At 43.0% G+C, this 23,485-nt stretch overlaps 1 protein-coding gene across 2 annotated transcripts; it reads right to left on the minus strand.

Annotated features, from left to right (window-relative positions):
• Positions 1 to 312: 312 nt before the first annotated feature.
• Mrps33 (mitochondrial ribosomal protein S33) lies at positions 313 to 9,573 on the minus strand. Of its 2 annotated transcripts, XM_050147893.1 has the most exons (4): positions 9,422 to 9,500; positions 4,094 to 4,276; positions 3,755 to 3,996; positions 313 to 671 (listed from the first exon to the last, which is right to left on the minus strand). In XM_050147893.1, exons 3-4 carry the CDS (start codon positions 3,967 to 3,969, stop codon positions 566 to 568), a joined length of 321 nt encoding a protein of 106 aa, XP_050003850.1. In that variant the 5' UTR covers positions 3,970 to 3,996; positions 4,094 to 4,276; positions 9,422 to 9,500; the 3' UTR covers positions 313 to 565. The 2 variants fall into 2 exon arrangements, with proteins under 2 accessions (XP_050003850.1, XP_050003849.1); XM_050147892.1 differs by lacking the exon at positions 4,094 to 4,276 and having other exon boundaries at positions 9,422 to 9,573.
• Between the last annotated feature and the right edge of the window lie 13,912 nt (positions 9,574 to 23,485).

Genomic DNA, 23,485 nt, shown 5'->3' on the forward strand with positions numbered 1-23,485 from the left:
TGGCTTAGCAGAGTAAAGACAGGCAGGAAATCTGAACAGAGATATATAGAGAGAATAGGCAGGGTCAAAGAGATGCCATGTAGCTGCCAAAGGAGAAGGACATCAGAACCTACTGGTAAGTCACAGCCTCGTGGCGATACACAGATTAATAGAAATGGGTTAATTTAAGATGTAGGAGCTTGCTAGGAATACACCTAAGCTATTTGCCAAACAGTGTTGTAGTTAATATAGTTTCTGTGTGATTATTCAGGTCTAGGTGGCCGGGAAACAAATAAGCAGTCTCTGTTTACAAATCACAATATTTCATTCCCATCTTAAACAAATCACAAGACAATAGTTTATTCATTCCATTAGAGAACTAGGTAAACTTCATATTACAAAACCAAAGTAAGTATAATTTTGAAGAATTAGAATATCTTCAAGAAACCAGTTACAGTTTAACTGAAGTGGATGTGAACACACTGTGTCTACTGAGGAAGGTCACATTCCTCTAATATATGAAAAGATAATGAGATATACTTTCTTAGTCATTGAGGAAGAAATTTTCTTTCTTGACAAGCTGGTACTATTTCTTTTTTGTAGCTCTTTTCCCTTCTCCTTTCTTTGGTTTCACCTTTCCACGGAGCTTCTTTAGACGTCTTTGCTCATCCTTAAAATCCTGATGCTCATCTCTTGATAAAGGAGGAGAGAGAAAAAACAAAAAATTGTTTACCACAGCTATGTTTACCACACCAGAGAAGTACCAATCTAGAGCTGTTCTCTTAGGCTGTTGAGCATGGCTTTTTAGGGCATGTGCTTAGTTTGGTGAACCCAGAGACTGGCTGGGTTGTAAGAATTCAGATGTCAGTTTTCCTTCACAGACACAATACTACAAAATTGCCAGGTGAGACCAAGTAAACCTATGTAACTATGAGATACACCATCCAATATTTCTCTATATAAAATAGGTATATATAAATATCTTTGGTTAGATGCCCAGTATCCAAAAACAAACAAACAAACAAACAAACAAACAAACACCCCCAAAACAAAACCTAAAAAAAAAAAGACTAAACATTGAGAGGAGTAAAATTTGGACAATAGCAGGCAGATCTTTGTAAGGCTAGCCTAGTCTATAAAGTGAGTTCCAGGACAGCCAGAGCTACACAGAGAAACCCTGTCTTGAAAAACAAAACTTGAATATAATTTTCAGTAGCTACACAGAGATCCTGATTGCCCTAGGAATCAGCATCTACTAAAAATGGGCAGTTCTGCAGAACAGCCTGCATGGCAGTGAATGTCCCACACATAAAGGCTGTTGGGAAAGGCTCAAGCAGATGGACAGCAAATCAAGATAAGCCTTCTAGGAGTCACAGCAGCCAGGACTAATTATACATGTGGGCAGCGCAGAAGGCGAAGAAGGCTACAACTGTAACATGTCTAGATCCTAAGACTAAATACCCTAAAACGTGCTTAAACATGTAAACACATGTAAGCCACGGGACCCATGTAAACCTGGTTTTAAAACACAGCTCCACCAGACAGACACGAGCTCTGTAACTTTGGATACGAGACCTCACTCTCCCACTGCACCTTAGTTTCTTCCTCTGTAACAGGTAGCAATAATGGCTTATGGATTGAATATACATTATTCAATGGATTTAATAAAATGGGCTAAATATATTAAAAAAGGATGCTTTGCTGGGCCCAACTAAACTATTTTTTTAAAAGATTGATTTTATAGAATTTGATAACTCATTCTATGAACATGATGGACAATAACAGCACAGACCTCATTGGGGTTAGCTATGACTGACAATTATCAATATAACCATAATAATTCATCCAAAATAGATGTCAGATCATGTTTCCAAACTCTGTTGTCCAGGGCAAAAGTCCTGTTCTTTACCACAGCACTCACAGACCCCTGTGACCTGCCTCCTGTCTCCCAGTTGGTCCCTTAGCCAAAACCATTCCTGGGCCATTGCAGGCACAATCCAGCCTCAGTAAGAGAGGCCTTTGTTCACTCGTCTCTGTTCCACAAGCTCTTCTACAGGTCTCACCAGGTTCACTCATTACCCACGAGCCTCAGCCTAAACCTCAATCTCCTCTCTGGGGCTGACCCTGACTGCCCTGTTTAAGGCTGTTACCATGCCTATTCCCCAGATCACCACAGGCTCTGTCAGCACTCTGGATCCTGCTTGGCTAGTTCTGTCCCTCTCACCCGCCTGCAGCATGTTCAACACTGTCACAAAACATATCATATTATTCATTACATCATTTTTCCATTCTTCACTCCCTCACTGTTTCTGACCACCACCAGAAGAAAACTACAAAGGCTGCTAGCACAGCAAGGCAGCTTGTTAACAGAGTGAATCAACTGTTTTGGTTGATTTTATTTCCCTCCCTCTTCTGCAGGCTTTTATATCAGACTTTATTGAAGGGATGTCTATATCCATCCTGTCTGATGCTACAGATGGCCATTGGAGGCATCATTTACCATAACTACTGACTAAACATATAAAAATAATTTTGCTTCTTAATGAACAACTAAGTACTTAGCATTTTTTCCCTTGTTCCCAAAGATAGCTAGGTCTTTGTTCTTCAAATAAATGAAGAACAATATCAAACAGACATATTAAAATAGTTGAATGTGATTTTGTTAGGAGTTATAATATTCCATGGGATCTGGCTTCTGATATTTTATTCTGGGTCATAATAAAATTAGGTTTTATTTTCTGAGCCAAGACTAATGGCAAAAGAGATAGTCCCTAGCAATTCTAGACACTCAAAAGTAGGCCATACATTATAATCTCTAATAATTTATTAACTTAGAATATCCATTTGTTTTGTTTACTGCTGGTCCTTTAACATTCATCTTAAATACCTGTACATGGAAAGTACTTAAAAATATGTTGGATAAATGAATATCAACCTTTAGCTCTCTGGAATGAGTACCATGCTGTGCTATTTATTTTATATTACAGCAAATGGTCTCAAGCTAGTAGTTAGGACTAATTAAAACATGTGATATTTTAAAGATGGTATGCAATTCAATTTAATAAAATATGCTATTTTAGTTCTTTATAAGGGGCAATGTATTAGTTTAGAAATTTTCTTAAATTTTTTTTAAAGAAAAATGACCATCTTGGTATTTTATTACCATTTTTTTTTCTACAAGGGTCCTAGGCACTCACTTCTTAGAACTACCAAACAAACAAAACACAGTATTAAGAGTTATGCGATTTATAAATTACCATTAAAAGTGAACTACAGCTTATCAAAGTCAAATTAATATACCAAGGACACAAAATCAAAATGCCAGAAGTGAGTAGGCGGAGTAAGAATGTCAACAAAACTGCCACCAGCGGAGAATGGAGGCTCCCACACACCCAGTAAGAGGCAGATCAGGTGTGGGGCAGGGTTCTGTTCCTCTGTACCGACAACCAGCTGCTCTGGTAGGCATGGTGCTTGGTGCGTTTTATTCCTCTTCGTTTTGGCCTACTCCCTACCCCCGTCCTTTTTAGAGCACCCTTAATTAATGAGCAATTGTACGTCTCTCTATAGCTCAGTACAGTTTGATGCTGGCTATGTTTTAGACATAATTCCAACAAGCAATTTTGAAAGAGCACCTACCCACACACACTGTACCTTTTGATGTACCCGGACTCTCTCATAAGAGCCACAGAACTGTAGGAGAGACAGGCTAATTGTTTTCCTTTGCTGCTCTGCTAACACCGCCTCTGACAAGCCCTATCTTTTTATCTCTCCTCACCTGTAGAGGCCAAGGAAACGGAGTGTGCCCATGAGTGCAAAATACGTGTTGTGATTTGGATACCAGTCGTAAGTCTCTTTCTTTTTGGCCAAGGGCTGCTCCTTGAACATATTCACCACTTTCATGGACTTTGAATCGGTAGGCCTGGCCACTTCACCAAAGATCCGGGCACTTAGACGAGACATGCGCAGGGCATATTCTGAAAGCGAAGCCATTTCTTAAGCCGTGAGGTACAAGATTCCCTAGAGAAAAGGAGATTAATAGGTGAGCGTGAGAAATTCTGCACTTACCTAGTAAACATTGTAGAAAATGAAACACAGCAAGCCACCCATGAATTACCGTGTTCCTTTGGCAAGATCTGCCCTGGAGTTGAGACACATCCACTCTGGAGCTACTTCTTTCCTCACGCCTGTGGTTTTTATATTTTGTGTTTATATACTATGTTGCTTTGGTGTATTGCTTTTCTTACAACTTGTGATTCAATAGGCTATTTACTTGTCGTCAAGTTTACTTATCTGCAAGCTGGATGAAGGGGACAGGGAAACAAGTTACTCTGCTATAGCATCGTTATTATACCTTCAGAAAACCACCACCCAGGCAATCTGCAGATAAATATGCTGACTGCTTGCCATCTAAAGGTGTAATCATGGCAGAGAAGTAATTATGCTGTTGTCTTTATTATCAGTCCTTTGAACACTGTTCTCCTCAAGGGCACCAGATGGCTCTGAGAACTGCTAATGAGTTATGAGGTCATTTGGCCTCTAGGTTACTGGATTGAATTCTGCCTAGCAACTGAAAGCCATTTGGGAAAAACAGACAGTAGTTCTATAGAAACAAAACTCAACAGCTCAAATAAGGATCATCAGCTTACAAGATCTGTTATCCCTGAACAAAAGTCACCTAGGAATTATGACGCTATTCATCAGCCGTAATGCAGACCAACTCAACAGCACCTTTTCCTACAGAGGTACAGAATGTAGAAACAGACATAAGAATGATAACTAGGGCATTGAAAATTATAGCTAATAGACAGAAAAAACCCCCACACAATAGACATGTAAAAATCAAAAATGCTTCTGGGGGCTGGAGAGAGCCTGCAGTGAACAGCACTTGCTGCTGCTCTTCCAGAGGACAGCTCAGTTCATGGTGCCCATGCTGGACTGCTCACAAGTGCCTGGAACTAACTCCAGCTCCATGGGATCTGATGCCTTCTTTTGGCCTCTGTGGGCACCACACTCAAATGGCATGGATTCACACAGACAGACATAAGAAAAAGTGAAAAAATATTTACCACCACCAATAAAAAGAATGCTTCTAGTAGAATAATTATGTCATCTTATCCCAGGTCAGATAGATGGGCTACTGTCTGCAGAATACGCTAATTTATATGAAATTTTCATGCCAAGATGAGAATTCTTGCTGGCTAAAGGATTATTTGGGGGATAGTCTGGCTGAGAGAAAAAGGAGCTGGTTTTTAAACATAAAAAAGGCATAAATCTATCTTGAAAAAAAAACTGACGGGAGAACTGTACCAAAACCTCCCAAGGAGAAGGGTGCTAAAATAAAACAGCTCTTCAGAGTTTTGCACATTACCCTTGCGAAGTCTGGTTCCATCAAACCAATACTTCAAAAATAAAAATGCCAGGAGTGTGGGAGGAAGAAAGAACGCCAATAAAACCGCCTGCCACCTGCACAGACAAGGTCTCACACACCTGCTGAAAGACAAGGCTAGGTGTAGGACACCTGATAAAACTTCAAAATAGTGCTTGCAAGAAATAAACTGAGTTTGCTTGAAGAAAGTTTTACTGCTATTTCAACAGAAACAGAACAGAGGTTGACCTGAATCCAACTGTAGAATGTCAGCCTCAGACCATTTACCACCCTGAATGCCAACTGGATGATCTTGGGCCAGCAGTGCCACCCAAAGGCTAGCAAGGGCAGAAGAGTCAGACTGGAAGCCTCATCATGGGATCTGGGCTCACTTAGCTTTCCTTGCTCCTCCTTTTTTACACACTTCTCTGCCATCTCTTGCTTGGCTGTGTGGCTGCAGATGGGCTTGGCTGGTGCTATTAGAATGAGGGTTTCATTTTTATCAGGGGAAAAATGTCATGACCAGTTTAATATCAAAGTAGAAAATAATGACCGGCAGGCATCACAACCCTCCAGGGCTTTGCCGGTATCCAGAAGTCTTCAGAAGCAGCCATGTTTCTATGCACGCTTTTCTTTTTGAAGACCTTGAATCTTCTTCCAAACACAAGTTTGAAACAAATTGCTTCTGCACTCTTTTCACTTGCCCTCTTTTGTCTAATTACCAGTATAATACAAGAATAGATTTCCATTGTAACTGCAGAAGAATTACAGAGATACTCTAAGGCAGGCTGGGAACTATCACTTTGCTACTAGCATTTAAAGGAAAATAAATCTTGAATTCCCAATCACTTTATTATTAAATAGAGGCTACAGTATGAGACCTGGCTTTGCATCCTGGCTCCGCCATTCAGTCTATTCTGAACTCTGCCTGTCTAAATTTGACTTTCCCTTTTCTCTGAAAAGAAAGGTTGCAGCAATACTGTGAGAAGTAGGGCAGCGATACTCAGTAAATGATGACTCAAAAAAGGAACAACTCTACACCTCTCCGAAAGCCTGGCATCCGTGTGTTCACACAGACACATCTGTTGATTTCTCGTCCTCCCTTGAGAGAGTGCACACGGTTACGCCTGATAAAATTTCAGGCATAGCTGTGTGTTCTGGTTACCTGAAATGATACATTCATTTACAAAGCCTGACGAGGGGGGTGGGGCTACCAGCTCCTTGGTAACGCAACAGGTAGGAAAGAGGGGAAAGGGTTCTCTAGAAACAGTCAAAGCCAGCACAGGCTGCTAAGGTAATTCCATACTCACTTTGCAATGTAGTAGACAGGTGGGTTATAAGACCAGTAATAAGATCACATTAGAATGCATGGCAACACAGACCACAAAACTCATGTCCTTCAGTGACAAAGTCTTTATGACAAAGAAAGAGAATAAACCTCTTTAGACCCGAGACCCTGACTCAACCCCACTTCCAGCACCATGGCTTTAGTTTCCGTCCATAACACAGACACACATCCTAGTAAATGACAGAGGAACTTGGAAAAAAAAAGTTTAAAAATAAAGGATGTGCTTTTTTTTTTTTAAAAAAAAAACGCTTTAAAAATTGCATTCATTTATTTTGTGCCATGTTGTATGCAAGGATGTGGGCACACGTGTGCTACAATACACATGTGGAGGTAAGAGGATAATTTAGGGTTCTTCCGCTATATGGGCCTCTGATACTGAACTCAGGTCATTAGATTTGACTGCGGTGTCTTTATCTATTGAGCTATCTCACTGGTCTGAGAAACTTAAAGTACAGACAAACACACAAATAAACCAACACAGGCCAGGTGTGGCCTTGAAGCCTAGCACTAGCACTGGAAGCACAGGCAGGCGAATCTCTGTGAGTTCAAGGCCAGCCTGTTTTAAGAAAAGTTTTCAGCCAGCCAGGGCTACCTGGAGAGACCTCATCTCAAAACAAAAGCACAAGCTAACCAAGATTGTTTTCTGTAGCTACTAGTCCTAAGACTAACACATTGCTGTCTCCCCCCCCCCCATCTCTAACTTTAAATAAAAAAGAAAGAAAAAATAAGGCTTGCCACCAGGCCTGCGCTCTGAGTGTGATCACTGGAGCGCACATGATGGAAGGAGAGAACTGACTCCCCCAAGATACCTTCTCAACTCGGCATGCCTGCGCGTGCACACACACACAAATAAAATAAAATTAGGACTTTTTAAGATCTTAGCATGCTTTCTTAAAGGATTTCAATTTTTATGGAAGAATATGACTTTTACAAATGACATTAAGTCAAATAATTTACATGTCAATTAGATTTTAATTCATATACAATTATCCTAGGAGTTACGTAATAGTGTGAAAAATTTTAATTTCTAAAAATTTATATGGGTGGATCTGTGTGAGTATGTGCATGTGAGCGCAGGGCCTGAGGAGACAAGACGGTGTTGGCTCCCCCAGAGCAGTGGTTCTTAACCTTCCTAATGCTTCGACCCTTGAACACAGTTCTTCATGTTGTGCTGACCTCAACCTAAAATTTAGTTGCTATTTCATAACTCTAGTTTTGCTACTGTTATGAATCGTAATGTAAATTTTTGATATGTGACCCCCCAGGGGTCACAACCCACAGACTGGGAACTGCTGCTCCGGTGTTAGAGGCAGTTGTGAGCCACCTGACACAGGGACTAGGAACTCAACTCGGGTCCTGTGCTAGAGCAATGTGCACTATTAACTGCTGAACTCTCTCTCCAGCTCCCCAGTTAGTCCCCTTGAAATGTCATGTTTCTGTAAATGTGAACGAAATAAAAATACAGTAATGGAGAACATGATTGTTAAAAATGAGAAACAAAACCAAATTACCTAAATATGTCAAGGAAAACACATTAAGCCCACATCTGAAAATCCAAAATTCCTTTATCTTTTTTTCTTTGTTATAAAAAGGCAAGTTTCTTATCTTTCTGATGGGTCTGATTTGTTCCATTTATTTACAGTGTGTGCAGGTCAGTGGTTACCATCAGGTTCCCATTTGTTCTCTGCCTTATTTTTGGAGACAAGGTCTTTCATGGATTGGGCGAGACTGGCTGAGGAGTGAGTTCAGGCTCAGCCTCCCAAGCAAAGGTCCCTGAGATTCCAGCGCTTTTGTTTTGTTGTTGTCTGTAAACATGGGTACTGGGGGATACAATTCAAGTACCCACGCTTGCACGGTAAGCCATAGGTCCCACCCATAGGTCCATTTCTCCAGCTTCTAGATTTGATTTAAAAGATCAATTCTAGTTCAGTAACTGGCTTTGGATTAGCTTTGCTTTTTCCTTCTTGAAAGGTGAAGTGTGCTGTATCTGAATTTGTAAACCACTTGTATGAGATGTACATCATGCATTTTCCTGGAAGCTTTCTTCAGTTCCTCAAAGCAGAGTACAGAGTGCACCGAACTTGATGTAGAAAGGTAGCTAGGATCCTTTCTATGCTTTTAAATAAAAGGTCATGTTGTCGCTGTCGTCCTTATCTGCCACTACACTCTCCCCAAGTAAATGAGATTGATGCAAAACTGAAGGCAATGGTGCCTGCCCAATCACGACCCAAGGAATGCACATGTGCTGTTACTGAGAAGCAACGTAATCAGAACGAGCGTTTAAAAATTGGTGCCAACTATTTTACTAGGTCACAGGGCAAGAAGGCCACTGAATAGATATTAACTTTATTCCGTTCATCATGGACCACTCATTCTCCGCTGTCTGTCGGTCACTACTCAGGTGATGGAGCTGGAACGGTGTCATACATTTTCCCAAATATCATCTCAATTACATTTATAAAAACTAGCAACAAACACAGTCTGCATCTCCCACAGAAAACCACAGTGTTGAGGGCGGGCTAACTCGGGGAGAGGAAGTGCATTCTTGGTTGGTTCGATTCCCCACAGGACGCAGGGAAAGGCCAGGGTGTTTGTGGGGTACACGTGGGACGTCCGGGCGGGCCCCTAACGGACTCGTCTGGATCCAGGCAAGCGACAAGGCGAGCTACCTGGGTCGCCCCGCACCGCCGCCGCCCTCGGCTGCGACCCCAACTGTCCGCGCGCCTTACCTGCGTCTGACCTTGCTCGCGCGCGTCCCGGAAAGCCCGCCCCCCGCCCGCCACCAGCTCCGGAGAGCAGGGGAGAGGCGGAAGCTGGGCGGCTAGAGCGGAGCCACGGACAACCCGGAACTACTAGGGTTCCCTGGCGGGGCCGGGCCTCGGGTGACACCTAGCGGTCCGGCTCGCTCGGCGCTGAGAGCGGGGCAGGCTCGGCTTTCTCAGAAGGTTCTGGAGGGCTCGCAAGCTTCATTTTGTTGAGAATGGCCACGGCGCTGCATCCATCGTAGCAAGAGAAGCTACTTGCTCTTTGATAATAGAACGAAATGTAGTGTTTTTCCTTTCTCATTGTCTTTTCTTTTTCTCATGCCCTATGTGCTCCAAAGATACTAGTTGATGCTAGAACGGAGTCTTTTTGAGCCTCTTTGGAAGATTCCTTTGTATTAGTCAAGGGGTTATCTTTGAAGCTGTATTTCTCTCTTCTGGGCGCAGTGATGGAACTGCCGGCTGGAAGATAGACAGGGGCGGTAGCACGGAGAGAATTGTGTCTTGGAAGACAGTCCAGGTTATGATTCTCCTCGTACAGTTGGACAAGCTCTTGTAAAATTCTGCTCCCAACTGAACATGGCGGACAATGAAGGCTGATGAGAAGCCAAGGACAATGGCACTAGGTTTCGATCCTAATACATGAACTGGCTATGTGGGAGCCTAGCCAGTTTGGATGCTCACCTTCCTGGTCCTGGATAGAAGTGGGAGGACCTTGGACTTCCCGCAGGGCAGGGAATCTGAACTGCTCTTCAGTCTCGAGAGGGAGGGGGAATGGAGGGGGGAGGGGAGAGGGAGAGGGGAGTGGGGAGAGGAGGCAATGTGTGGGAGGAGGAGGAGGGAAATGGGAAATGGGGAGGAGGCTGAAAATTTTTTTCAACAACTAAAAAAAAAAATAAAGAAAAAAATTCTGCTCCCAACTTTTTTCTTTAAAATATATTTTATTAGTTACATTTATTCATTCATTTTACATCCTGACCATAGTTTCCCTTCTGTCCTCTCCTCCCACCCTACCTCCCCACCCACTCCTCCTCTGTTTCTGTCCAGAAAGGGGCAGTGTTAGTATTTGGGCATCTGTACTGGCCTGCCCGTAGGGTCCTGACAGGATGCGTCCTCAGCGGTAGCTAATAAGAGCACCTCCTGTGCACATTCTCTATGTTCCTTTTTAAAAGGTGGGTGGGCCTGCCCACCTCCCATCGCTTTCTCTTTTTTCTCTTTCCCTTTCACTTTCTCTCTCTCCTCCCTCTCTTTTTCTTTTCTGCCACTCTTGTCCCCAGGGACTTGTCTCTGCCTCCCTCTCTGTCCCCTTCTCTACTCCTTCAATCTTCTCTTCCAATAAATCTCTAGTGTGAGCTTTGTATGGCATGACTTCTCTTCTAAGCTTTTTTAAAAAAAATTACAACGAGCAGGCTTCCCATTGGTGTCAACAAAGTACCGCATATCAAGTTGAGTAGGACTAAGCTCCTCCCCACGTGTTAAGGCTTGGTAAAGCAACCCAGTATGAGGAATAGGTTCCCCCAAACCTGCCAAAGCGTCAGGGACAGGCTCCGCTCCCCTGAGAAGACCAAGCTATACAATTGCCACATCTGCTTCCAGCTTTTATGATAAAGTTTCGATGTAAAAAAAAAAAAAAGGAAAGAAAAGCAAGATGTCGATGTCTTAACTGTGGGGCAGGAAAATGTCTTAACCAGTGGACCGTTGTGAGATCAGTCATGGGACCTTGGGCAATCTCAAAAGGAAATCAGATATGTGGACCAAGAAAAGTACAGTTTATCTGTGTCTGTTGACAGTCAGAGGGCCCTTCTTGGTCATCTGTCCTTGGGGCCACAGATGGGTTGTTCACACCGTATCAAAAACTAAGGCACTGAGGTATTTGCCCATCTGTGCACTAGTGAAGGGTTTGCATGTTAAAAAGACCAAGACTTCATTTTCATTGTGGCTTTGGCTTCTACTATAAGGTTTTTTTTTTTTTTTAGAAGCTCTTGGGAAGAAATATCGCAAAAAAGGCAATCTGATTCACCATAGTTTGGGAAGGAAGAAGGCTCACCTTACTCTACTGGTGTGACACCCACTTCATAAATATAAGAATTAAAAAATTTACAATGCAGAATGTACTATGCTGCTCCCCTTCTCTTCGGGTTAGCTCACTTCTTGGCAACTTTATTTTCTTTGTTAAGTAAACTGCTTAAACTGCGAGTCTCCACTGAATTTTTCCTTGAAAAGACAAGAGCTGAGAAACCCCCGCTCATAAGAAAGCACATCTTCTCAGTGGTTAGCTAAGTCTTTCATCGACAACAGAAACACTCTAAGTCTTTCACCCCTTGCAAATCTGCTTTCCATAGTTTTATAGGGATTCTGCACAACACTTATTGAATGCTTGATAGTTCGATTGAGAAACCAGTACTTATTTTCTGAGCATTAATCAAGGCCTTACAAAAATACAGTAAAATAGATCTTAGAATTAAGGCAAGTCAGCAGTGAGTTCTATATCTAAAGGGCATTCAGTTGACATTGTCTCCACTCCTATAGAATTGTTGTTTGTCAGGTTTTAATATGTTATCAACCATGCTATAGTAAGCAATCTTTTAAACATTTATACCAAGGCTATTAAAATCCCATACATAACTACAGCCACCCACCTCACAGTATCCTGGGCAGCAGTCGTCCTTGGAGAAATCTCACCTTGCGTTTGTGGTTTCTGTAGATTTGGGTTGTTTTTAACCAATGCCCTCTTAGAGTTTATAAACAAGAAGACTTTTGTCCTTGCTTGCCTCTCTGTTGCTGTGATGAAACACTGGCCAAAAACTACTTGGGAGCAGTTGATTTGACTTCTACTTGTAGTCCGTCATCCAGGGAGGCCATCACAGGGACCCAGGGCAGAGATCATGGAGGACCACTGTTTACTGGCTTGCTCCCATGACTTGCTTGCCTGCTTTCTTCTACAACCCAGGATCACCTGCACAGGAATGACACAGCCCACCTGGAGCATGGCTTCCCCATCAATGATTAATCAAGAAAATGTCCCACAGATATGCCCTCAGCCCAACCTGCTGGAGGCAATTACTCAATTAAATTCACTTCTTTCTGGGCGACTCAGTTTATGTCAAACTGATAAAAACTAACCAGTACAAACTCCTTTATATATTGGCTGTTAGCTTTAAAGCCAGATTTTTAATTGACTCATGGCATAAAATATTCTAAACGTATCCTCACCTACATATGGGGAGTTGGTTCCATGGACATCATAATCTGTGGTTGCTCAACACATGGACTGATATTTGCATATAATATATGCACAGCTTATAATATACTTCAAATTATTTCTAGATTAGTTATGCTATCTCATACAGTGTAAAAGATCTGTGAATAGTTGTTATACTGTATTGGTAAGAGAATACCGACAAAAAAGTGTCTGTCTACACTTACTATAGATACAAGACCCTCCAAGTTATTAAGTGAATCTATGGGTGGAAGGCCTGCTATATTTGTATGAAGCTTGTTGTTGGTTCTGCTTCATGTCTTTTTAAAAATCATTTTAAGGGATTTGCTGTATTTTAGAAATATTTGTTTTTAATTGTGTGTGTGTCTGAGTATGTGTATGTGTATGTGTATGTATGTTCACATGATGGCAGGTGCCAGTGCAGGCCAGAAGAGGACGTCATATAACCCGAAGCTGGAGTTGTAGGTGGCTGAGAATCACCTAACATGGAATCTGGGAACTGAATTTGGGCTCTCCTCTTCAAGAGTAGCATGTGCTCCCAGTTGTTGAGCATCTCTGCTGATTTGTGTTATTAGTATGTTTTGTGCACGCCTCTCTCCCTCCCTCCCTCCCTCCCTCCCTCCCTCCCTCCCTCCCTCCCTCCCTCCCTCCCTTTCTTCCTTTCTTTCTTCCATCCTTCTTTCCTTTATTTATTTGCTTTAAAATAGAGTTTCCCAATGTAGCCCTGGCTTGCATGAAACTCACTCTGTAGACCAGGCTGGCTCTGGGATCACAGAGACCCACCTGATTCTGCCTCTTGAGTGCTGGGATTAAAAGCATGCTCCATCATGTCTGGAAATAAATCTTTCTTAGTATACAGCAAGGTGATTGGTGGTTACTTCCTTCTCTGCCCTGCACCCTTCCTGATATGGGGAAGAGCCCCTTTTAGGCCAGTGCCACCTGAGGATTTCCTGGAGGTCCCCCCCGCCCCCGCCCCGTACTCCATGAAAGAGGAAAACCGAGAAGAGTGTGAAAGGAGGCAAAACGTGGGGAAAGCAGAGCAGAGACCGTGGGACTGAGTGACTCGATGAAGTGTTCTCTTGCTGGAACAAATAAAAGATTCCTGATTAACACAGTTAAGAACACACTGCCCTCCCATAAAGAGCAAGAGCATGAATAAAAAGAGGGCAGCGAGGAATCTGATGCACACCAAGACCAGGAAGAAACAAATGCAAAGAAGTACAGAAGCCACCCCTGTAAGTGCAGCCTGCACCCGGCCAGAGGCTCAGTGGCTGCTCTCCTAAGGAAGTGCCCCCTCCCAAGTGTGATCCACCACCCTGCAGGCTTGGAGGTGGAGCAGCCAGCCTGGCCCAGTACTGCACCTGTGCCCGGTGAGGAGGACTGGAGGTGCACAGGCTCTGACATTTGAGACTGACTTTCCCAGTAGATCCTTTGTTTTTAAGGTGACTGTTGCTTTTGTTGTGTTGTGATTGTTCCTAAAGCAAACCTTACCTACCTTGTCCTGAAGGTGTCATGACAACAGTAAGCTGTCTGGGCACTGTAATGAACATCCATGATTATTTATTTCTTTATTTATTTATCCTATCTTGTTTGGAAATTAGTAAAAAAAAAAGTTCTAGAATTTGAAATTTTCAGGTTATTAAAAACTAGCCCCAGTTTTTTGTTGTACTGTACTTTTGTGGTTATTTCCAGAATTTCTCAATAGAAAAGAAAAGAAATGTAAAAAAATAAACAAAAAAAAACCAGAGCACCAAGGTGTATTAGTTTTTTGTCTGTTACTAACGTTTGGTATGTTGGAAGGAGGTTTAGTTTGGCTCCTGGTTCTGTTCTGGAGGAGAGGGCCCACATTCTGCACTGGCTTTCTCTTCTGGGGTTTGTGCACAATGATTGTGTGCACATTTGTGTATGTGAGTGTGGATGTCTGAATGCATGTCTGGAGGGCAGAGAACAAGTTCAGGTGTTGGTTGTTGCCTTGCGCCTTGTCTGAGACAGGATCGCTACGGTACACTGCTGTGTATAGCAGGCTAGCTGGCCTGGGAGCCCCTGGCAGGGCTCCTTCTCGGCTCTGGTCTCCTAGTGGTGGTGCGCTGGTACCCAGTTTTGTGCAGGTGCTGGAGATTCAGGTTGTCCGGCTTGCACAGCAAGTACTGCACTCATTGAGCTGGATCCCAGTGCTTCTGGCAATCATCTGTTGCTCACAGAATCTTAAGGGGGTAAAGAGCAGTGCCTGGCGAGAGACATAGCATGCATGTATCTTCCCTGGTCTCTTTCTTAAGAAACCGCCAGCATACTTCATGAGGACTCCACCCCATGGCTTATTTATTTAATATTAATTCCCTCCCAAAGGCCCCATCTCTAAATGCCACGACGGATTAATTTTCTACTCTCTTAATACCTCACAGTGAGTGTTAAACTTCAACCCAAGAGCCCTTGGATGATACTCCCAAGCCATGTCCGTCCAAACCATAGCACAAGGTGTAGAGGGCTTTAGGTGGGCACCATGCCTGTCATTAAGTAGAATTCATGGGGCTCATGTTACTTTCTTGAAGCTGCGGTAATAAAATGCCACACAGTGGCTTACCACAATGCATTTGTTCATCACATTTCCGGAAGACAGAAGTTGAAATTCAGTATTATTGAATTAAAAATCAGGATATTGCTTGGGCTATGCTCCTTGGGGAGAATCAGTTCTTTGACTCTCCTAGCATCTAGGGGTCACTGGCGCGCATTGGTTTGTGGCCATATCATTTCAATCTTCAAGGCCAGTATCTTCAAATAATACTTCTCTCCCTACTCTTCTTGCCTTTTCCTCTGTATGTGATTTCCTACTGATTTTTTTTTCCCAGACAGGGTTTCTCTGTAGCTCTATAGACCAGGCTGGCCTTGAACTCACAGAGATCTGCCGGTCTCTGCCTTCACAAATGCTGGTATTAAAGGTGTGCACCATCACGGCCCAGCTCCCACTGATCTTAAGAGAGATATATGATTACATTTGCGACTCATCTGGTTAGTCTTTTTGTCTCCAGACCCTTTATTTAACCACACATTTGAAGACCCTATTCCTATATAGGGTAATGCAAATAAGGATTATATGACTTCCTTTCCTATTTGTAGATATTTTATTATTTTTCTTGCCTTATCTCTCTAGCTAAGATCCAGAAGACTGTATTGAATAGGAGGAATCAGAGTGGACACTCTTGTCTGGCTCCTGAATTTAGAAGGATGTTTTGAGTTGTTTTTCTATTTAGTATAGTGTTGATATACATTTGTTATACATAGTCTTTATTATGTTGAGGTATGTTTGTTCTCTTGCTACTGTCTTTAGGACTTTTATTATGAAAAGATATTGAACCTTGAGAAAGGCCTTTTATGCACTTATTGTGATTGTGTGACTTCTGACCTTGAAGTTACAAGTTATCCTGCCTCAGTCTCTAAAGGGCTGGAGTTACAGACTTAAACCTCCATATCCCACCATAGCAGTTTTATTTATAAGAGCCCACACTAAGACACAGCCCAAAGGTCTATCAGTGGATAAATAGATAAGCACATTGTGGTACCTCTATACAACGGAATTCTATGAGGTAACAAAAGGGAATAAATTATGTATTCTTATGTGCTGGGTAGTTTTATATCTACTTGATACAAGCTAAAGTTATCAGAGGAGGAAGCCTCAATTAAAAAAATGCTTCCTCAATATCTGTTGGCAAGTCTGTAAGGGCATTTTCTTAATTAGTGATGGATGGGGAAGGGCCCCGCCCCGCCTTTTGTGGGTGGTACCACCCCTGGACAGGCAGTCCTGGATCTATAATAAAGCAGGCTGAGCAAGCCATGGGCAGCAAGCCAGGAAGCAGCACTCCTCCATGGCCCCTGCGACAGTTCCTGCATCCAGGTTCTTGCCCTGCTTGAGTTCCTGTGTTGGCTTCCTTTAAGACAGACTACAATATGGGAGTATAAACCAAATAAACCCTTTCCTTCTGTCTTAGGGTTTCTATTGCTGTGAAGAGACACATGACCATAGCAACTCTTATAAAGGAAAACATTTAATTGGGGTTTGCTTACAGCTTTAGAGGGGTAGCCCATTATCACCGTAGCAGGATGTGGTGGTGTGAGGGCAGTGAGGGCAGACAAGGTTCTGGAGAAGGAGCTGAGAGTATGGTATCTTGACCGGCAGGCAACAGGAAGTGAACTGAAATAGGTGTAGCTTGAGCATAGGAGACCTCAGAGCCCACCCCAGTTAAGGAAGATATACTTCCTCCAATAAGGCCACACTTACTTATAGCGCCACTCCCTATGTGCTTTTGGGGGCCAATTACATTCAAACTACCACACTTCTCAACTTGCTTTTTGGTCATGGTGTTTCATCACAGCAATAGAAACCCTATCTAGGACAACATATGAGTATGTCAGTGAGTCTCAGAGGCATTGTGCTAAGCGATATGTAAGTCCCAATAGGCTACATGCCTTTTAGTCCATTTAGGCAGCATTGTGGAGATGCTTCACTGGGATTGGAAACTACAGGACAGATGACCATAGGGGGCGCTAGTGACGAGGAAGAGCAATTGGCCACAGAGGGGCTGAGGGAACTTTATGGGCAGTGGATGTGCTTTTTCCATTACACTAGTGGTTACACAACTGTACTTGTTTGCTAACACTCATCAGACTGTATATGTAGAAAAGGCTGAATCTGGTGGAATGTAAATGATAACTCAGAAAACCGGCTTTAAAATGAGAGGTGTTCTTTTTATAGCTTGTCAAATGAATGCTTCCTCTGCTTCTTCCTCTTTAAAATTTAGATTTTGCTGTGCAGATATGAATACAGAAGAGATGAAGCTCCATCCCTTCTCCTTTCTCTCTTACCCTCCGTCTTCTCGGAGATGATGATCATTCTGAGGTTGGTGTGTGTTATTCTTGTGTGTGCATTTGTCCTTTTGGACATCTATATGTGCCATAAATAGAATACAGAAGCCATGCCTTTCATTTCAAAAATACAGAGCTGGGAATTTCCTATATACATCTTTTGCATCTTGTTGTAATCACTTGAAGTTTGTGAGAGTCATACATCTTAATATATACATATGTAATGAATCTATTTTAATTTATGTAGAGCATTCCACTATATGAATATATTATGGTTATTTAACATTTTGCACCAAGGGAATACTCGTCTCTAGTTTTTTTCATTATCAGAAGAATTCAGTGAACATCCTTCTGCAAGCTGCCTTTTAGTACTTACATACGCGTGTCTTCAAGTGAGGGGCCTGAAGTGTCATCTTTGTGTTTACAGACGTTCAAGTGGTCTTCCATAATTGCATTGATTATATCCCACCATTAGTGTATCCAACATTTTATGTAGCAGACTTGTTAAGGTTTGGGAAGCAATACCTGTATGCATATTTTAAATTACAAGTAGTAACATTATAGCTCTTTTCAGTGTGTGTGTGTGTGTGTGTGTGTGTGTGTGTGTGTGTGTGTGTGTGATGTCAGTTATCTTGCTGGATTTTTCCCCCATAAGCTGTCCACCTTGCTTGTTGGGACAGAGTTTCTTTCTCATTGGCCTGGAATTCATCAATTGGATGAGGCCGGAAGGCCAGTGAGCTCCGGGGGTATACATGTGTGGTAGTTTGAATAAGAATGGTCCCCACAGGCTCATGTGTTTGCTTAGCCATCAGGGAGTGGGGTTATTTGAGGACTGTGAGGTGTGGTCTTGTGGGGGGAAGTATGTCACTGGTGGTAGGCTGTAAGGTTTCCAAAGGCCATGCTAGGCCCAGTCTATCTGTCTCTGTGGGATTTGCAGATCAAGATGTAAACTTTCAGCTACTTTTCCAGCACCAGTCTGCTTGCATGCCGTCAGGCTCCCCACCATGAGGATAATGGACTGAACCCCTGAAACTAAGCAAACCTCCACTTTCTTATAAGAAATGAAATGCTTTTTTTTTTTTTTGATAAGAGTTGCCGTGGCCATGATGTCTCTTCACAGAAACGCAGCACTGACTAAGACACTGGATCTCTGTCTCCCCAGCACTGGCAACACAAGTGTGTCCGACCACAGCTGGCTGCTTACTCATGTTTTGGGGTCAGACTCAAGTCTTTAAGCTTTTACCATGAGCACTTTACTAACAGAGCTGTCTCTCTATCCCTCAGACTGTCTCTCCATCCCAGACTGTCTCTCCATCCCCAGACTGTCTCTCCATACCCCAGACTGTCTCTCCATCCCAGACTGTCTCTCCACCCCCCAGACTGTCTCTCCATCCCCAGACTGTCTCCCCATCCTCCAGACTGTCTCTCCATCACCAGACTGTCTCTCCATCCCCCAGACTCTCTCTCCATCCCCAGACTGTCTCTCCATCTCTCAGACTGTCTCCCCATCCTCCAGACTGTCTCTCCATCCCCAGACTGTCCCTCCATCCCTCAGACTGTCTCTCCATCCCCAGACTGTCTCTCCATCCTCCAGACTGTCTCTCCATCCCCAGACTGTCTCTCCATCCCCCAGACTGTCTCTCCATCCTCCAAACTGTCTCTCCATCCTCCAGACTGTATCTCCGTCCTGCAGACTATGTATCTTTAGTTTCACTCTCCGCCCCTGTTTTACCCATCGTTTTTCCTCCTTCCATGTTATTGGTTCTGACAAAACACATCACTGTTATCTAGATGCTCCCACCAGACATTCATCTATTATCCTTGAACTCCCAAATCTACCCTCCAAGTCCCCTTAGCCTTTAGTTCTTGGGCATAGCATCACGCCGATCTAGTCTCCTTCCACCAGTAGACGCTCCTCATTGTAGCAGGGGTCCTTTCTGAAGTACAGATCTGTGTCCTTCCCCCAACCTTCGCTAATGACTTTCCACACTCCAGAGTCTCATCACTGCAGGTCTCTCTTCAAGCTGCCTGTGTGTATGTGAGCATGTGTGTGTGAGTGTATATACACATGTTTGATACATGTTTGTGTGTGCATACCTGTGGAGATGAGAGGCTGAAGTCGGGTGTCGTCCTTGGTCATCTCTACCTCTGAGAGAGCCTCTCACTGAACCGTGAGCTCACTGACTCAGCTATGCTGTCTGGCCAGGGAGCTTCCAGTGACCCACTGGTCCCTGTCTTCCCCAAGCTGGGATTACAGGCTTGTACTGTGGTACCTGCTCTTTTTGTGGGTCCTGAGAACTGAAACAAGGGTCCTTATGTTTGCACACCAAGCACTTTACCTGCCCCTAGGCCCCTCTAGCTACTTCAGATGCTAGAAATATGCTTCGTATTGTGAGTCTTTAGTCATTTCTCTTAATTAGGCTCCTAGGATGATTGGCACATCATAGCTTCTCTCCAGGCGCTTGCTTCCTGGTGGCGTTTTCACCTTCCCTTTGTTAAGATACTGTTACCAATGTAATTACCTCATCTCCTCTCTGTAACTCCCGGCTGTCTCTGCTCCAGGGAATTCTGGAAGTTGCCATCTTCATCTATACATCAGCACCATTGTCATCATCGGTGTTGAAGCCTATTACGTGTGTTTCTGGGTACAAGTTGCAGTGACTAAATAGCTAAAAAATCCTTTTCTCTATTACGCTGCTTGTTTTACCATTTAATTTAGGAATAAACTCAACTTGGATGTGAAATTCAATTATTTCATGTTTTTCTCTACTTAGCCTGAGAATATTTGATTTGGGAATTTTGCATGTGTACTAAGGGATGTGATTGGTGTATAATTTTACTTTCTCTAAGTCTAGTCACCAGGTTTCAGTGTCAAAGTCACACTACCAGGGGAAGGACTGCCCTGCTTTGTGTTTCCTGGAAGAGCTGTGAAAGTAGCACTGATTCTTCTAAAAATATTTGGGAGACTTTGCTGGCATGTGAATTTATCTGTGTCCAAGTTTCTTTTTGTACCAAGGCCTTAAATTACAAATTCTTTAAGAATTATTTTTTATTGTTTTGATAATTCTCACTGCTCATTTAAGACAATGTTTTTTAGAAATATCTTTGTCATTATATCCATTTTGGCAAGATATATATTTTCTAGAAAGTTGTTATCACAAAAAATTTAGTCTGTGCTTGCACAATATACTAAAGGTTATAAATATTTAAAGAAACAACTTCAGACTGATATTGTAACAGCCCCCCAGACCTTAGTAGGTCCCCAGACCCTGATATGCTCCCAAACCTTAGCACAACTGACTCCATGATAAAAGTACTATTCAGGCCATAAAACTCAGCACATAGACAGCACCACCTGCCAAAACAAAACCAAAGACCTAAACTATGAAAATCTGTATGTTTGGAAGTCTCTAAATGTAGTAGCCTTTTGGTTTTTATAGTTCCACTTATTGCTAACAGTTCTTGTTAACTAAGATGTGTCAACCGAGGATATGGTTTTTGTGCTTAAAAGCTCATCCTGAGAGAGGCTTGGGATCCCAAACGCTTGTGTAGTTGTCAACCCACTCGCCGGTAAAGACTTTCTACTGGCTTAAGCTGGTGTCTGAGTAGTCACAGGAGGACACCCCGCAACAATATAATCTCTGTATGTTTGCTTTCTGTTTTGTATTTGCATTTATCTTGTCTTCTTTCTACTCTATTTGAGCTAAATTTGCTGGAGTTTCCCCCCATAAACTCAGGTAGAGACTGATGTCAGTCGCAAACAGATGTGGCTATCTTTATACCTAAAGGTATACCCTTTATACCTAAGTGTGTTTGAGATTCTCACTAAAATCTCGTTAAAAGCATTCTGGCCGCCAGGCTTCCATTTGTAACACCCCTCTCACAGCCCTTCCTCTCCCTGAGAGCTCAAGCGCCACGCTCTGTGACCACTTCTTCAGAAGCACCCCGCGAGAGCTTGAAAATCAATGTGTATTTCCTTCTCGACGTGGATCCCCAACAGCGCCTCCTCCTCCTCCTCTTCATTACTAGTGTTAGTGACGAGCTGAAGCTGAAGATGGAATGCCGGGCCTCACTCAGGCACGTGCTCTTCTGTGGCGCCACACTCCCTTCCCAATGATATTATTTTGAAATACAAAACAGTCCCCGCCTCAGCCTATTGGGGACCTTGTAGTGAGGCGCCAATAGAGCAACGTTATCGTGGTTCTTTGGTCTAATGGGAGGGGTAATTTCAATTGTCATCTTAATTACCTCTAGGATCACGTGTAAGACAGGCCTCTGGGCACACCGGTCCAGGGTTATCTTGATTTAGTTGTTGTGGGAAGCCCCATTCCAAGATAGGATATTGGAATGAGTAAGAAAGGAGAAAGGACGCTGAGCACAAGCAGTCATCATGTTCTTCGTCTCAGCAGTAGGTGCTGTGATGGGTGTCTGACATCAGGTAATTAAACGACTTAATGCAAGAAAGGTTTGTTTTGGCTCACAGTTTTGAGAAGGTTCCGTTCTGGTCACTTGGCCCCATGTGCTCTGGCAGAACAACATGGCAGCACGGCGTGGCCGGGGATGTTCCTCACGGCATAGAAAGTGGAGGAGGAAGGATTGGCGGCCATCTGTAACCTTTGAAGTCACACTTTCGTTGATCTGCTTCCTCTAGTGAGGTCCTATCTTGTAAAGTTTCTAGAACCTTCTTAGATAATACCATCAGCTGGGATCAAAAAGTGATCTTACGTGGAATAGTTCATTTCTGAAACGTAACAGAGGTAAGCCCAAGACTGACACAGCCTAGGGTAGCCAACAGCCACTTGGGGGCCTCCTGCTTCAGGGCTGTGAAGGTGTATGTTAATTACAGGCACAGTTTTGGGGCAGATTGCTTCCTTTTCTCTGCAGCCTTTTGTAGTTCCCCTGGCCTGGGTGGGTTTTGTGGTCCCGGAAGAGGCACAGCCTAATGGAACAGAATAAAAATGTGTGGAGTCAAAACTAGGCATTTATCTTCCCTACCCCAAACTATTTTTTTTTTTTCGAGACAGGGTTTCTCTTTAGTTTTGGGGTATGTCCTGGAACTTGCTCTGCAAACCAACCAGGCTGGCCTCAAGCTCATATCCAAACTATTTTTTAAAAAAACATTTTGCTCATTAATAAAACATTTTGGTCATGGATACCCAAGGAGGCTATGAGGAGTAACAGTGTATGAGGATTCTTTGTGTTTGCTATCTGTGTTGATGTTCCTTTCAGCTTTAGGTTGAACCTGCCTCCCTAAGAGTTACTTGAACCTTCACATCCCTGGACTCTGTCAACAAAAAGTCCATAAATTATTTCCAGCACTTATTAATATTAAGTTGTCTGCTTCTAAAATGTTCTCCATATATTTTAATGTTTTAAACCAAAAATTCTCTCAAAGTTCCAGCTTTTCCACAGTTTTGCTCTGGGTGGCAGAGTTCTTGTCCTTGGCTATACCCTGGAATGTTTGAAATTCACATTTCACCGAAGCATCATGCCTTTGAACTTTCTACCGACAGCATTAACATTCTGAGAAGTTCACACTGTTATTTCTATATTAACCCATTTTGAGTTCTTAATCGAGTCATAATAATTTGAAGAGGACATATTCCTTTCCAATAGCACTGAGGGGAATCTTAAAGATGAGGGAAAGAGGTTTGAGGAAGAGTTTGGAAGCCCCAGAGGAAACGTTAATTTGCTTCACAAATTTGCCCGCAGTTTGCTTTTGCAGTGACTAGACCGGCTGCACGTCATTGTAGCCTCAGTGGCTACACTTCACCGTCTTTAAAGGACAACGGTGTCAGTGGCCAGTGGCCTCTGAATGGAGTCTGAATAAACAGACACATGGTTTTTAATAGTGATAGCATTGCCACACTTACCCCACAGGTCGGGGAGTCAGGTGAGGGTTGTACTTAAACACAAGTGCCAGATGGCTAGGATTTGAGCTTACCTTCACTATT

This window comes from Alexandromys fortis, unplaced genomic scaffold (assembly GCF_014885135.2).
Source record: "Alexandromys fortis isolate MF-2015 unplaced genomic scaffold, M_Fortis_MF-2015_v1.1 scaffold_57, whole genome shotgun sequence".
In the NCBI taxonomy this organism is placed as follows: Eukaryota; Metazoa; Chordata; class Mammalia; order Rodentia; family Cricetidae; genus Alexandromys; species Alexandromys fortis.